Source organism: Coenobita brevimanus, chromosome 78 (assembly GCF_032717465.1).
Source record: "Coenobita brevimanus isolate Jiangsu-jjx chromosome 78, ASM3271746v2, whole genome shotgun sequence".
In the NCBI taxonomy this organism is placed as follows: Eukaryota; Metazoa; Arthropoda; class Malacostraca; order Decapoda; family Coenobitidae; genus Coenobita; species Coenobita brevimanus.
The window spans coordinates 23,843,601-23,859,102 of record NC_137031.1 but is presented as its reverse complement, the minus strand read 5'-3'; the positions used below and the strand labels follow the sequence as shown (position 1 = coordinate 23,859,102).

At 41.5% G+C, this 15,502-nt stretch overlaps 1 protein-coding gene across 1 annotated transcript in view; it reads right to left on the bottom strand.

The window, feature by feature from the left end:
* Positions 1 to 14,693, bottom strand: part of LOC145408749 (G-protein coupled receptor moody-like) — a 176,982-nt gene extending 162,289 nt beyond the window's left edge. Inside the window, exon 1 of the mRNA XM_080279405.1 lies at positions 14,187 to 14,693. Coding sequence (XP_080135531.1) covers positions 14,187 to 14,693 — 507 coding nt within the window. The remainder of the gene's footprint in view (positions 1 to 14,186) is intronic.
* Positions 14,694 to 15,502: the final 809 nt, after the last annotated feature.

Sequence of the window (15,502 nt, the reverse complement as noted above, 5' to 3'; positions counted from 1 at the left end):
CCAACATCGACATCATGCATCAACACAGTGGTTCTTCCTGGAGTGGCACGGAACACTTGCGGGTACTCCTGCAGTAATGCCGAAAACTCCTGCCTTTCCTTAGGAGGTAGATGAGAAAGCTTAGTCTGGAGATCATTCATGATATCAGGATTCTTCCCCAAACTATCACTCAGGCTCATACTGCATGGGAGAGCTTCACTTGCAGACTCGGGTGGAACAGCTACAGTGCAGACTGGATTATTTTCGTCCCGCCTGTGATATAACTTTAGCATGTTGATGTGACATAGTTGCTTGTTCTTTCTACGATCTGGTGTGACGATGACATAGTTGACATCACTGAGTTTCTTCTCCACGAAATAAGGACCACTAAACTTGGCTTGAAGAGGTTGCCCATGAACTGGTAGCAGAATCAAAACCTGATCTCCTGGCTGAAAGTGGCGTAACCTGGACTTCTTATCATACCAAGTCTTCATCTTCTCCTGAGCAGCTCCTAAATTCTCTCTCCCCAGCTGTAAAGCAGTGGACAGCCGTTCTTTGAACTTCATCACATACTCCAGCAGGTTGATGTCATCTTCCTCCGACAGCCAGCATTCCTTGAGTAGCTTAAGGGGTCCTCTTACTTCATGGCCAAACAGTAGTTCAAAAGGTGAGAAGCCCAGTGATTCATTTGGAGATTCTCTTGCAGCAAATACAACGAATGGAAGACCTTTATCCCAGTCTTTCTGATGTTCCAAACAGTATTTCTTGAGTATCGATTTGAGTGTTTGATGATATCTCTCCAACGCTTCTTGGGTCTGGGGATGGTAAGCTGAAGACGTGATCTGGGTGATGCCCAACTCTCAGAGACTGCTTGAAAACATTTGACATGAAATTACTTCCCCGGTCTGACTGTACCTCCTTGGGCAGACCAAACTTTGTGAAGAACCCTAGCATTTCCTTAACCACGTTCTTTGCTGAGATATTTCTAAGTGGAATGGCTTCAGGATAACGAGTAGCCATATCAATCAGGGTCAACACATAAGAAAATCCTGAAGAAGTCTTAGGAAGAGGGCCCACAATATCCACCAACACACGGGTGAATGGCGCCTCAAAAGGAGGAATGGGAACTAGAGGTGCAACCTTTTCGGTCTGATTACACTTCCCCACAACTTGACAGGTGTGACAAGACTTACAATACCAGGAAACATCCCTGAAGATACCTGGCCAGTAGAAGTCTTTCAAAATGCGTGCCACAGTCTTCCTCACTCCAAGGTGTCCTGCCAAACTGGAATCATGAGCCACTCTAATGATATCCTGCCTACAAACACGAGGGATGACAACTTGATGTACAACCTCCCATTCACAGTCGGCTGATGCTGTTGGGGGTCTCCACTTCCTCATAAGTACTCCTGACTTTACATAATAACAAGTAGAAGCACCGGCTGACTCTTCTTCACTGTAAGCGGAGTTAGCTAGACCTTTCAACTCAGGGTCAGCAACCTGCAACTCAACCAACTCTTGACGAGACAAATTATCAACACTACGGGGTACTGCCTCATCTGGTGAGTGGTCCAAATTAGCAAGAAAAGTGTCAGCTAGGATAACATCATCATCATCATTATCCTCTAAATCACCAGTAACTTTAGACTTAGCCCTAGTGACAGCACATGCAGGGAACACATCAGGGATATCACAATCCTGGGTCGCAGCCACTGGCTCACTAGACAACTGAGGAGCTGGACACACTTGACTTCCACCAATATCATTTCCAAGTAAGAAAGTTACACCTGACATTGGGAGTGTCTCAACCAACCCAACCATAACGGAACCATTAACAAAACCAGACTCTAAATTCACTCTGCACAGAGGGACAGAGAAGTAATTATTCCCTACACCTTGTAAGATTACAGTTTCATCAGAGGAATTAACATTAGAGCCTAGAACACTGGTCAGCATAAGGGATTGGCAAGCACCTGTATCACGATATATTTGAACTGATATCCTGTCATTACTGTCCAGAGGACTGACAAAACCATCAGACAGGAAATTAGCACATGAACTCTTGAGAGTGTCACCCACGTTACTGCTCAAAGAGAGGAGCTCCATCATGAGAATTTAAGTTACCCCTCAAAGCAGGTTCAGTTAACTCAGTTAAAGAATTCTGGGAACTCTCAAGAGTGGACACTAGACCAATTGACTGAATATTTAAAGACTCCTTTTTGTTCACATCACGCTGTCTCCTGAAACATCTCTCCGTAGTATGACCAAGCTTACTACAATAAGTACATTTACTTTTCTGAAATCTAGAGGTGAAGCTGGTATTTACTTCCTGAGAAACATCATCTTTATTCTCTTTCCTGTTACCTGTACTCTGAGTAGAGGCAACGTACTTACTCTCAGCTTTCCCTTTTTCTCTAGACTATCTCTTGTGAGTGAGAACATACTCATCAGCTAAAACTGCAGCATCAGACAAATTATCTATTCTTTTCTCATCAAGATATAGGCTTACATCTTTATAAATACACCTTTTGAAGTCCTCCAGCAAAATCATCTGCTTAAATTTACCAAAATCAGAATCCACATTCTTAGAATTTAACCACTGCTCTAACAGATCTTCTTTGATTTTTGCATACTCAACATGGGATTGCTTATCTTGCTTGTAAGTTGTCCTAAATTTTAATCTATAGGCTTCAGGAACAAGCTCATAAGCCTTAAGAATCAATCTCTTAACTACATCATAATTATCAGATTGATCCTGAGGCAAAGATGCATAAGTTACTTGAGCTTTACCGGTGAGAACAGTTTGAAGGAGTACTGGCCAATTCTTTTTGGGCCAATTAAAACCTGTAGCTACCCTCTCAAACAACTGAAAATACTTTGTTAAATCAGATTCATTAAAAGGAGGGACAAGTTTAACATTTTTAGCCACATCAAAATCATCAGAGCTAGATGATCCAGTTCCACCTTGTTTCATGCGATACTCATGGTCTGCCTGAATCCTGGCAATTTCAACTTGTGCCTCACCCTCCTTAGAACGGGCCTCCGCCTCCTTAGCACGAGACTCCGCCTCCTTAGCCTGAGCCTCCTGCAGGGCTAGCTGTAACTTAGCTAATTCAATCTGCGTTTGCTCATTTGGAGGAGTTACATTAAACAAGCTTTCATTAATCATGTCAACAATTTGATCTTTAGAATGATGAGAGCGAACAGCAATTCCCAATTGTTGAGCAACAAGCTTAAGTTCATTCTTTGTTCTGTTTTCTACATCACACACTGTTTGCACATTTGACAAAAAATCTTTGGCTTCATCAAGTGTAGTAATAGTAGACATCATGAATAAGTAACAGTCACAAAATATCAAGCAATATCCTTATGATAATATCCTGAATATCCTGATATGAGGTCGCCAAATTTATGTTACGGAACAGAGAAAGATAACGTACACTTTAAGTGAGAATACTAAGAGTCACTACTGTCCCGTAAAGTTCCAGGTTCAAAACAAAAGAGTTAGGTAAAATTACAAGTTAAAGTTTAATGCTCAAACTAAGAACAAAACATTCGGGACTCATAAGGATAATGTAATGGCAAATAAACAGGTTAAATATATGGTTAACTGCAATAGCCTCTATTAACACGAAATTAGCAAGAGTAAATTTATCTAAGTCAGCCCTGATAAAATGAGATACCAGATAATACTCAGTGAATGCCAGATAAATTATTACAGATACAAACTATTATCAAAAATGACTGACATAAAACCCAACATCAATCAAAAAACCTCACTAGGCCTAAGAATTAACCTTATGCTACACAGTACAAGAAAAAATGCAACAACAGTTATACTCAAATTACACACAGCTGCTAGATGTTTGGAGATTTCCTGAGCACTCACAACAACAATATCTGTACAGGGGAGGACAGAGATGTGAACAAAATGAGGAGCAGATCTAAGTGGCAATGATGCAGAGACTGAGCTCATTATATAGGGGCCGGCAGAGCTTGATACAACTTGTAAGAAGGACGCGCAAATGAAGTCATGGGGACAAAGAGCTGAAAATCCTGCTCTGAACTCCAGAAATGACGACTTACTCTACTATAACGGTAGAAGGGGGGAACTGAGGCAGAACACGCTCGTGATCAAACATGCAGCATACTGAGCGTTAAAATTACACAAAGGATGATGAAATCATAGGCTATGTAACAATATATATATATATATATATATATATATATATATATATATAGATATATATATAGATATATATATATATATATATATATATATATATATAGCTAAGTTATACCATACGCTGAGAATATTTCACGACAAAACTGTACCTTGTAAAGTTAGCAGTGAAGTCTGCAAAATCGCTAGGGATGTATGTAATACGTAGGAGAAACGTACCGGTGCAGTAGGGGGAAAGTAGTATAGTAGCAGTAGTAGTAGTAGTAGTAGCAGCAGTAGTATTTTCATAACTATTATTATAATTATTATTCTCATTCTTCTTCTTCTTGTTTTTTGCCATTGTTATTATTATTATTTTTATTATTATTATTATTATTTATTATTATTATTATTATTGTTTTTATTTATAATTTTTTATTATTAAAATTATTACAATTGTTATCATTATCATTAATACTATTATTATTATTATTATTATTATTATTATTTTTATTATCATTATTTGTATATTTCCTCTTATTGTGCAATGGTAGGGGTAGGGGTATGCAAAGCAGGGTTGGCAGTTAGGAATTGTCAAAGTCAGGTATTCTTCGGTTTATCTATGCACAGAACACGCTAACATTCACCATTGTGTTTTTATGCCAATTGTGGACGAAAATAAGTATCTGTATGAATTCCCCACATGAGAATCGTGACGTGAAAATAATAAAATATCTCGCTAAGTTAGGGGTATTGCAGACTTCCGTAGCCTTAGAGTATGCGACCCCGAGAAAGCCTTCTGTAGAGATTAGTATGCACGAAAGCAGAGGACGGGGCTGTGCAGGGCAGTGGGCTGGGTAGGGTGTGGTGAGCACTGCAGGGCTGGGGGAAGAACAGGGAAGCAAGGCAGGGAAAGGAAAGGAAAGGGGTGGGTAGGTGACGCGAAGAAAGTGGTTATGTGGAACGAAGGAGGAGGGTAGGTTGAGTGAACACAGTGGGTGGAAAGGGTGGGTAGGTGGGACGAAGGAGGTGGGTAGCTAGAGGGAAGGGGGTGGGTAGTCGGAGAAAAACGGGTAGGTAGGTAGTGGGAGGGGTTGGGTAGGTGGAGCGAAGGGTGTGAGTAGGCAGAGGGAAGGAGGTTGAAAGGTGGAGAGAAGAAATATGTGGACAGATGTAGGGGAGAGAAATGAGGGTGAGCAGTTAGAGGGAGGGGTGGCAACTTGAGAAAATTAATTTCATTTTTCTCCATCTCTTTTCCTCGGATTTTCTCTTCCTCATTTCCCACTTCCTCTCTCTTCCCTTTCTTCCTCGCCGTCCCTGATCCCCCTCCGCCTTTTTGTCTCTCCTCCTCCTTCTCACTTATATATTCCTCATTCCCTGGTTGTCCTATTCCCACTGTCACTTGGTCTGCACACCTTTTCATTATATTGCGGATTTTCGTTGTCTTGTGTCTTCAGTTTTTCTTTACTTTTCCACCACGTCTCTTCCATCTCATCATTTTCTCTTTCCCTTTCTCTTCTGTCTTGATTTTTATCCCTACCTGCCTCAGTGCCATAATCTCCTCTCCCTTCTTCCTTCTCTGCCAGCATCCTATATCTTCTCTTATTCCTTCGCCTTATCTTTGTATTTCCTCTAATTCTTTCCCTCTTCCTCCTTCTAATCTTTTCATCTTTTCCTGTTCCACTCCCATTCTTCTTCTTCTCTTCATCTCCCTCTTCATCTTTATATTTCCTCCTTGCCGTTGATCCTTCTTTCTTCTTATCTTTCCCCTTTGCCTCCTCTTCCACTTCCTCTTTAATTTTCTCCTTCCCTCACCTCATCGTATATATCCTTTCTTACCTGTGCCTCCTCCCCTTCATTGCCGTCATATTTTTCCCTCACCCCTTTTCCTCCGCCACTTGCTGTCTCCCTCCTACTCATTATCCCTGCTTCCACTTTTCCTTCTCCTCCACTCTTTCTTCACTCGTCGCTGACAGTCTTCTGTACTATCTATTCCTGAATTTACATAACAGATCCGTTTCTGTGTCTATATGTCTATCTATATATGTATCGATCTATCAATCTGTCTGTCTGTTTGCCTGTCTGTCTCTCTGTCTGTCTTTGTTTCTCTATGCTTTCTCTGTCTATCTATCTATTTGCCTATATCCATCTGCCTATATACTCTTTTACTGCCCATATGCAGCCTAAGGGCCCGGGGTTAGGCTACTCAATCCATACATTTATGGCGGGAGTGGCCAAGACATATTTTGCACCAATAACATACAAGACGATACTGAGGTGTAATGTACAAAATAAATCGCCAAGGGAAAGGTGTTATGAAATCCCCAAAGGTTCTTATAATACGACAATTTATCTATTAATCCCCTCAGTCTGATGATGTATCGTCACTGTATTCTATCTTGCTATTTCCCAACCTTTTTATTCAGCACAGGGAGACCTGGATGCGGTGGATAAAGCTGTCATTAACCACTACACTACTAGCCAGGGAAGGGGGTTAAGAGGACTTCCCCCCCACCCTCCATCCAGGCATCAGAGGTGTCCTTAAATAGATATGATGGAGTTTATCTACCTAGGCTTAGAGCAGGACATCAGCCAGCCTTCCTCAGCAGCCAGCATAGATTTGGGTTGGGTGGCATCACATGACACGTGTCCTGCTTGTAGAATATACCCACACAACATAACACACATAATGCAACACTGCACAGCACATGTCTAATACACCCACACAACATAACACACATAATGCAACACTGCACAGCACATGTCTAATACACCCACACAACATAACACACATAATGCAACACTGCACAGCACATGTCTAATACACCCACACAACATAACACACATAATGCAACACTGCACAGCACATGTCTAATACACCCACACAACATAACACACATAATGCAACACTGCACAGCACATGTCTAATACACCCACACAACATAACACACATAATGCAACACTGCACAGCACATGTCTAATACACCCACACAACATAACACACACAATGCAACACTGCACAGCACATGTCTAATACACCCACACAACATAACACACACAATGCAACACTGCACAGCACATGTCTAATACACCCACACAACACAACACACATAATGCAACACTGCACAGCACATGTCTAATACACCCACACAACACAACACACATAATGCAACACCGCACAGCACATGTCTAATACACCCACACAACATAACACACATAATGCAACACCGCACAGCACATGTCTAATACACCCACACAACACAACACACATAATGGAACACCGCACAGCACATGTCTAATACACCCACACAACACAACACACATAATGCAACACCGCACAGCACATGTTTAATACACCCACACAACATAACACACATAATGCAACACCGCACAGCACATGTCTAATACACCCACACAACATAACACACATAAAGCAACACTGCACAGCACATGTCTAATACACCCACACAACATAACACACATAATGCAACACTGCACAGCACATGTCTAATACACCCACACAACATAACACACATAATGGAACACTGCACAGCACATGTCCAATACACCCACACAACATAACACACATAATGCAACACTGCACAGCACATGTCTAATACACCCACACAACATAACACACATAATGCAACTCTGCACAGCACATGTCTAATACACCCACACAACATAACACACATAATGCAACTCTGCACAGCACATGTCTAATACACCCACACAACATAACACACATAATGCAACACTGCACAGCACATGTCTAATACACCCACACAACATAACACACATAATGCAACACTGCACAGCGCATGTCTAATACACCCACACAACATAACACACATAATGCAACACTGCACAGCGCATGTCTAATACACCCACACAACATAACACACATAATGCAACACTGCACAGCGCATGTCTAATACACCCACACAACATAACACACATAATGCAACACTGCACAGCGCATGTCTAATACACCCACACAACATAACACACATAATGCAACACTGCACAGCGCATGTCTAATACACCCACACAACATAACACACATAATGCAACACTGCACAGCGCATGTCTAATACACCCACACAACATAACACACATAATGCAACACTGCACAGCGCATGTCTAATACACCCACACAACATAACACACATAATGCAACACTGCACAGCGCATGTCTAATACACCCACACAACATAACACACATAATGCAACACTGCACAGCGCATGTCTAATACACCCACACAACATAACACACATAATGCAACACTGCACAGCGCATGTCTAATACACCCACACAACATAACACACATAATGCAACACTGCACAGCGCATGTCTAATACACCCACACAACATAACACATAATGCAACACTGCACAGCGCATGTCTAATACACCCACACAACATAACACACATAATGCAACACTGCACAGGGCATGTCTAATACACCCACACAACATAACACACATAATGCAACACTGCACAGCGCATGTCTAATACACCCACACAACATAACACACATAATGCAACACTGCACAGCACATGTCTAATACACCCACACAACATAACACACATAATGCAACACTGCACAGCACATGTCTAATACACCCACACAACATAACACACATAATGCAACACTGCACAGCACATGTCTCACTAAAATACACAGACACAATATCAGCGGTGTAGGGAACACATGGGACAACTACGTACGAGCAGTTGCATACCTGAGGTCGACGGGTCTGCTTGATCAGACAAGGCAGGGGAGATCAATAATAACAACAACAAAAACTACCATTACTACTACTACTACTATTACCACCACCGCCACCACTACTACTACTGCTACAATACTACACCACTGTTCTATATTGAATAGAATCACATGCACAGTATGTGGAAAAAAATAGAAACAAGAAGCAGTGCCAAGGCACAGCAAACCCGTCCCCGGCAATCATTTTAGTGTTGACGTATAAACACAACAGGATATCTAGTCAAAGATGTCACATATCAAATTTGGAATAAATTGGGTGAAAATTAACGATTTTATGCCCATATAATATTAAAGGGCCAACTCACCAGAAACTGACCCCCCTACCGCTCCCGGGAGGGGGTGACCCCCCTGATGTAATGAGGCATGTTATAGGATGCAGATTTGAAAGATGCATCTTTAGGTTTTGGTTTCATGTCCATATTACGAACTGCAAGGAGTAATGGCGATTTTTTTTTTTTTTTTACATTTTTTTGTGCCTACAGCCTGGGCCTTGGTCCATTTTGGCCCAAATTTTTAATCAGGTGGTGAAGTCATAGCCCATCATCCGTGTAATTTTATTCAAAATCGCACTAGAAGTTTTCACTTAAAGTTGTTAACAGACTGACAGACAGACCGAGTGAAAACAACACCCGTCCCTGAGCCCCTCCGGAGCGGGAACGAGTAATAAAAATACGTCAATGGGCTGAAGGGGTTAAACCGACAGCTGGTGGTGACTTTCCCTCACCTCAGTGCATGTCGCTATTTGTTACCCTGATCTGACGATAGAAGGGAGAGAGAGAGAGAGAGAGAGAATTTGAGATTAATGCATGAAATAGGAATGGCGAAATTCTTGTCGAGATAAGTAGATAGATATGGGTAGATAGACAGACAGAGTAATGGATGGATGGATGGATGGATGAATAGATAGACAGACGGGTATGTAGATAAATAAGCTGATATATAGACAAAAATCGATAGTGATAGATACATAGATAGAGAGATAGATTGGCAGCTGGCCTAATATTTAGACAGGCAGACACAACAAACAGATAGATATAGACAGGTAGACAGACATAGGTAAGGAGTTATTTAGACAGAAACATACCGACGGACAGACAGGAAGACAAGCTGATAGACAGACAGACAGACAGATGGTTAGATGACAGACAGATAGAAAGACATACAAACAGGGAAAGATAAATTAGTGAATAAATAGTTGAACATTATAAATTACATACTTGAGAGAGAGAGAGAGAGAGAGAGAGAGAGAGAGAGAGAGAGAGAGAGAGAGAGAGAGAGAGAGAGAGAGAGAGAGAGAGAGAGAGAGAGAGATGTTTTACACAAGATTTTTATGGCTGTCACTATCAGTGGTGGCTTTGGTGTTGTTAATGGAGGTCGTGGAATTACTGAAATTTTAATATTATTGCTATACTTCTACTACTACTACTACAAATAATAATAATAATAATAAGAAGAAGAAGAAGAGGAAGAACAACAACAACAACAACCTTATTATTATAATTATCATTATTATCACTATTTCTAGTATAGTTTATAATAATAATAATAATTATAATTATAATTATAATTATTATTATTATTATTATTATTACCCGTCCCAGCCCCGAAGGGACTAGGGGACGGGAATTGTTTTCACTCGGCTTGTCTGTTTGTTTGTTTGCCTGTTTGTTTGTTTGCCTGTTTGTTTGTTTGCCTGTTTGTTTGTTTGCCTGTTTGTTTGTTTGTCTGTCTGTCTGTTAACAACTTCAGGCGAAAACTGTTGGTGCGATTTTGACTAAAATTACAGGGATGATGGGTTATGACCTTCTGATCACCTGATTAAATTTTGGGTCAAACTGGGCGAAGGCCCAGGCTGTAGAGCCAAAAAAAGTATAAAAAAAAAAAAAAGACGGGGAAAAATCGTTTTTTCGCCATAACTCCATTCAAATTCATCATATCGACATGAAACCCAAATCTAAAGGTGCATCTTTCAAATCTGCATACTATAAAATGCCTCATTACATCAGGGGGGTCACCCCCCACTTAGTGGTAGGGGGGTCGATGTCAGGTGGGTCGGGCCTATAATTTCAAATGGGCATAAAATCGTCATTTTTTACCCGGTTTACTCCAAATGTGATATGTGACAGCTTTGACTAGATATCTTGTTGTGTTTACACGTCAGCACTAAAATGACTGCCGGGGACATTTTTTTTTTTTTTTAAATGCAAGGGAGATGGAACCAAGGGCCAGGAACCCGCAAACTGTTCCTTCCAAGAAAAAACAAAATACAAAAGAGAGCCAAATTCAAGATCCGTTCATTTCACGATGCCTGGACACCCTGCGTTTGAAAGACTGGAGATCATAGGAAGCAGGAAATACAGACAGAGGGAGACAGTTCCAGAGTTGACCTGTTGCATAAATGAAGGAATGGACGTAACATGTAACTCTTGCATTAGAGAGTTGGACAGAAAAAGAATGAGAGTTTGTTGCCAGACGGGTGCTATGCGCCCTTCGAAGATGTGGAGGGATGCAAGCAGACAGTTCAGAGGAGCAGTGACCATTGAAGCAGCGATAGAAAAGAGATAAAGAAGCAACAGTGTGGCGAAGAGACAGAGGCTGAAGGGAGCCAGTAAGAGGAGGAGAGTTAATGAGACGAAAAGCTTTTGACTCCACCCTATTGAGAAGAGCTGTATGTGGGGAGCCTCCCCACACATGAGAGGGTTTGCTGTGCCATGGCATTGCCTCTACCTATTATCATTATCATCATCACCACCACCATAATCTTGATCATAATTATTATGATAACTAGTAGTAGTAGTAGTAGTAGTAATAGTAGTATTGATACTGCTGTTATTATTTTTATTATTATCTTTACTACCTTCACCTAATCTCACTCACCTTACCATCGTTGCCTGTCGTCTGTGTCTGTGTCTGTCCGCCTGTGTCAGTGTCTATTCGTCTGTCTGTCCGCCTTTCTGTTTGTCCGTCTATTTTTATGTGTATCTGTCTGCATGTCTTCATCCTCTCTCTCTCTCTCTCTCTCTCTCTCTCTCTCTCTCTCTCTGTATGGGTGTCAATAAACAGGTATATTTAACCGGACAAATTTTTTTTATTAAATTACGGTCGACCTCGTAGAAAAAAAAAATCGTCTAATAATCAGCCGTAAAGCAAATAATTTTTTCATTTAACACTCATGCTCCCAGGACCTACCCTCAGCTGAATAAAATCGTCTGGCGTTGGCTATGATGGAATATTAAAGCTGTCACGTCTTTGGCAGGGGTGAATGAGACAGTGGCAACTCCTTAAGGCTCCTATGACCCACTAGGCTGATTAGGATCGTCTGGACTTACCTGTACGGAAGTGATAAACAGGTGACCATGAGAAAATCGCCCTTCTGATGGTTGGAACAAGTCTAGATTTTTATACCATTTACGCTAGATTTATACCATTTACAGTGTGCAAGGGAGCCTGTGACTGTTAATACCGGAACTATAGCTCTTCTCACGGTAAGGACAACTCTAGTAATGTCTTTGAACTTTCGCCACTTATTTTCCTTAGCTCAGAGTGAGCCATGGATGCCTGAGAGTGGTAATACTGGTTCCTTTAATATTATCATAGTTGGTATTATCTTATGCTTTATTTCAGGTAACCTCAGAAAATTGTATTCAACAAAGGGTGAGCCATAGGAGCCTGAGTGTTAATATTAAATCAAACTTCAAAAGGGCAAAATAATACTGAGGAATTCCTGCCTGTATTAATTAAGGGAATGGCAATATTATGCAAGAGTAATTACCTGTGAATTATAGATCTAAGTGATTCAGTATTCAGCTACAGCTCTCTCTCTCTCCCTCCCTCTCTCTCTCTCTCTCTCTCTCTCTCTCTCTCTCTCTCTCTTCGGTGCTGCAAAATTTAGGTGTATGTTCACAAAATACTTCACTCCTTCCACATAGGCGGAGGAGGAGGAGGGAAGGAGGGGAGGAGGAGGAGGAGGACAAGAAATGAAAAGGGGAGGACGAAGAAATGGAGATAACAAGGAATACAGACATACTAACATTTGATAATTAATTCAAATAAAGGAAGGAATATGAGAGAGAGAGAGAGAGAGAGAGAGAGAGAGAGAGAGAGAGAGAGAGAGAGAGAGAGAGAGAGAGAGAGAGAGAGAGAGAGAGCAATCAGAAGCGAGGGAAGAGAAAAAAGTCAAGAAAAGAAACGAGGAGAGGTTAATGAGGGAGACAAAGTTATTAACAGTAAAGAAAATCAGGAGACAGAGAAGGAAGGACGGAAGGAAGGAAGGAAGGAAAGATTGTAGGAGGGAAGGATGGAAAAGAGGATGGATGGATGGATGGATGGATGGGTGGGTGGGTGGACGGATGGATGGTTGATTGGGTGGATGGGTGGTTGATTGGATGGATGGGTGGTTGGATGGATGGATGGATGGATGGATGGTTGATTGGATGGATGGATGGTTGATTGGATGGATGGGTGGTTGGATGGGTGGTTGATTGGATGGATGGGTGGTTGGATGGATGGTTGATTGGATGGATGGGTAGTTGGATGGATGGATGGATGGATGGATGGAAGGAAGGGTGGAATACATAGAGAGGAAGTAGTGAAAAAAAAAAAAAAGGAATCAATGGGAGGGAAGAAGTAAGGAGGGAGGGAAAAAACTGAGAATAGAAGAAAGGAAGGAAATATTGAGATGACAAAGGAGAAAGGAGAAAGGGAAAAGGAAGGAAATAGGTAAACAGGAAGGGAGGGAAGGTGTAATTTATTAAGTAAACAAACTTTGGGTAACACCATAATTACAATAAAAGAACCCCATAATTTTTAAATAGAAATTGTTGTTATGTATGTATAATATGGAACGGAAAAACTCTTTAAGGAAAAAATGTAAGATATAATATGAAATCCACAAACATACACTTACCTTCCCACATCTGATGCAGACACTTGTGGTAATGTGAACAAATGACACCTTCCCTCTCCCCAGAGAGAGAGAGAGAGAGAGAGAGAGAGACGAACTGGAGAAAGTTGCAATCAGGGAAAATTACGAGTGGAAACTTTAAAACTGAAAAAAAATAACATTATACAAAATTTAAAAAATTGCAATCATACACCAGCCTCCTCTGTGGAGTAATAAAGAAAGGCCAAGATTAATCTGAGGGAAAAAAACTTGTGAGGAAAACTTAGACAGAGACGAAGAAATAATTTAAGAGGATGAAAAACAAAATTCTTGATCTAAGAGGGAGGGGGGAAATAAATGTGGGTCGTACCTTTTTGCAGTTGACGAGGGCGATGATGGTGATGAGGTTGGCTGGGACGCCGACAACGATGAAGAGGACGCAGCAGAACACGGCAAAGTCCAGCAGGTGGGGAGGGTAGTTGGCGAAGAGCTGGGGCGCTTCTCTTAAAGTCTCATTGCTCGGGGAGGAGATTTCGAGGCTGAAGTTGTGCGCCAAGGAGGAGAGATAGACGGTCTCTTGGTCTCCGAGGATAAGAACTGTCCCACTTGAACCTATTTCTCCATTTGCGTCAGATGGGTTACTGACGGCTTCCGGGAGACCTGAGCCTTTTCCAGAGTTTAGGGTGAAAGAGAGGACCTGGTGGAAGATGGATGTCCAGCTTTGTTCTCCAGCGTTCTCCCCCACTTTCTCCTCAACTCCCTGCCTTCTCCTGCCTCCACCGACTCCCCCAGCAGGGCGTATTAGTCCCCCTAATATGCCCTGACCCTGCCTGACCTCAGACTCTGTGGTGGTCGATGTTGTGTCAAGGTGGGTCATGTTGTGCTCAGCCAGGGTCACGTCCCCCCAGTGAGCTTTCTGTGCTCCTCATCACTCCAGTCTTTACGATGTCACGGTTGGTGTTCGGGATATCCTCAGTCTTCCGCAGATTTTCAGCTATAGTTCTTTCAACTTAACTTGGCCCAGATTTTCTCCATTTGCAACATATTACCTGTAGCTCAGTGGCAGGAAAAGAAAATACTGTAACTGCACATCCTTTCCATGGCACTTTTTGATTAACATAATATTCAAATTTTAATCTACCCTACAACTTAATACTCAAGATGGAGAGATGGCAAAATTAGGACTTGTTAGAGTAAAAAGAGTACAGGGATCCCCATATTCTTTAGTTCTTCACTCAGTTTTTAGAGCAGGCCTTCCCTATATTACCAACCTAAGGAGACGTTTCTTTAGCCTGAAATTCTGTGCTGGATTCCATGGTATTGGAATTTTATGTAACTGATTCATCGGTCTGACATTCACTACTCATATATATCTAAACAAAGGGCCAAGCGACTGATTCTTTCCTTTGTTTTTCTTTGGGTTAAAATTTATTGCTGAGGGTCTTAGTATATAAAATCCACGCAGTTACTTCCCACCTTATATAAGATCAGTGTAACTGGATCTTCTCATTGGCCTGTAGCAGTGTTATTAACATTATCCCAATCCCAAGTAAGTATTTTGAAATGAACATTGCTACTGTTACACCTTTCACTTGGAATTGAAATATTTGGCACCCTTAAGTGGCTTCAACCACGACTACTGTAACTTTACCGGGAAAACTGTCAGACACAGACGTGGATGCTTTA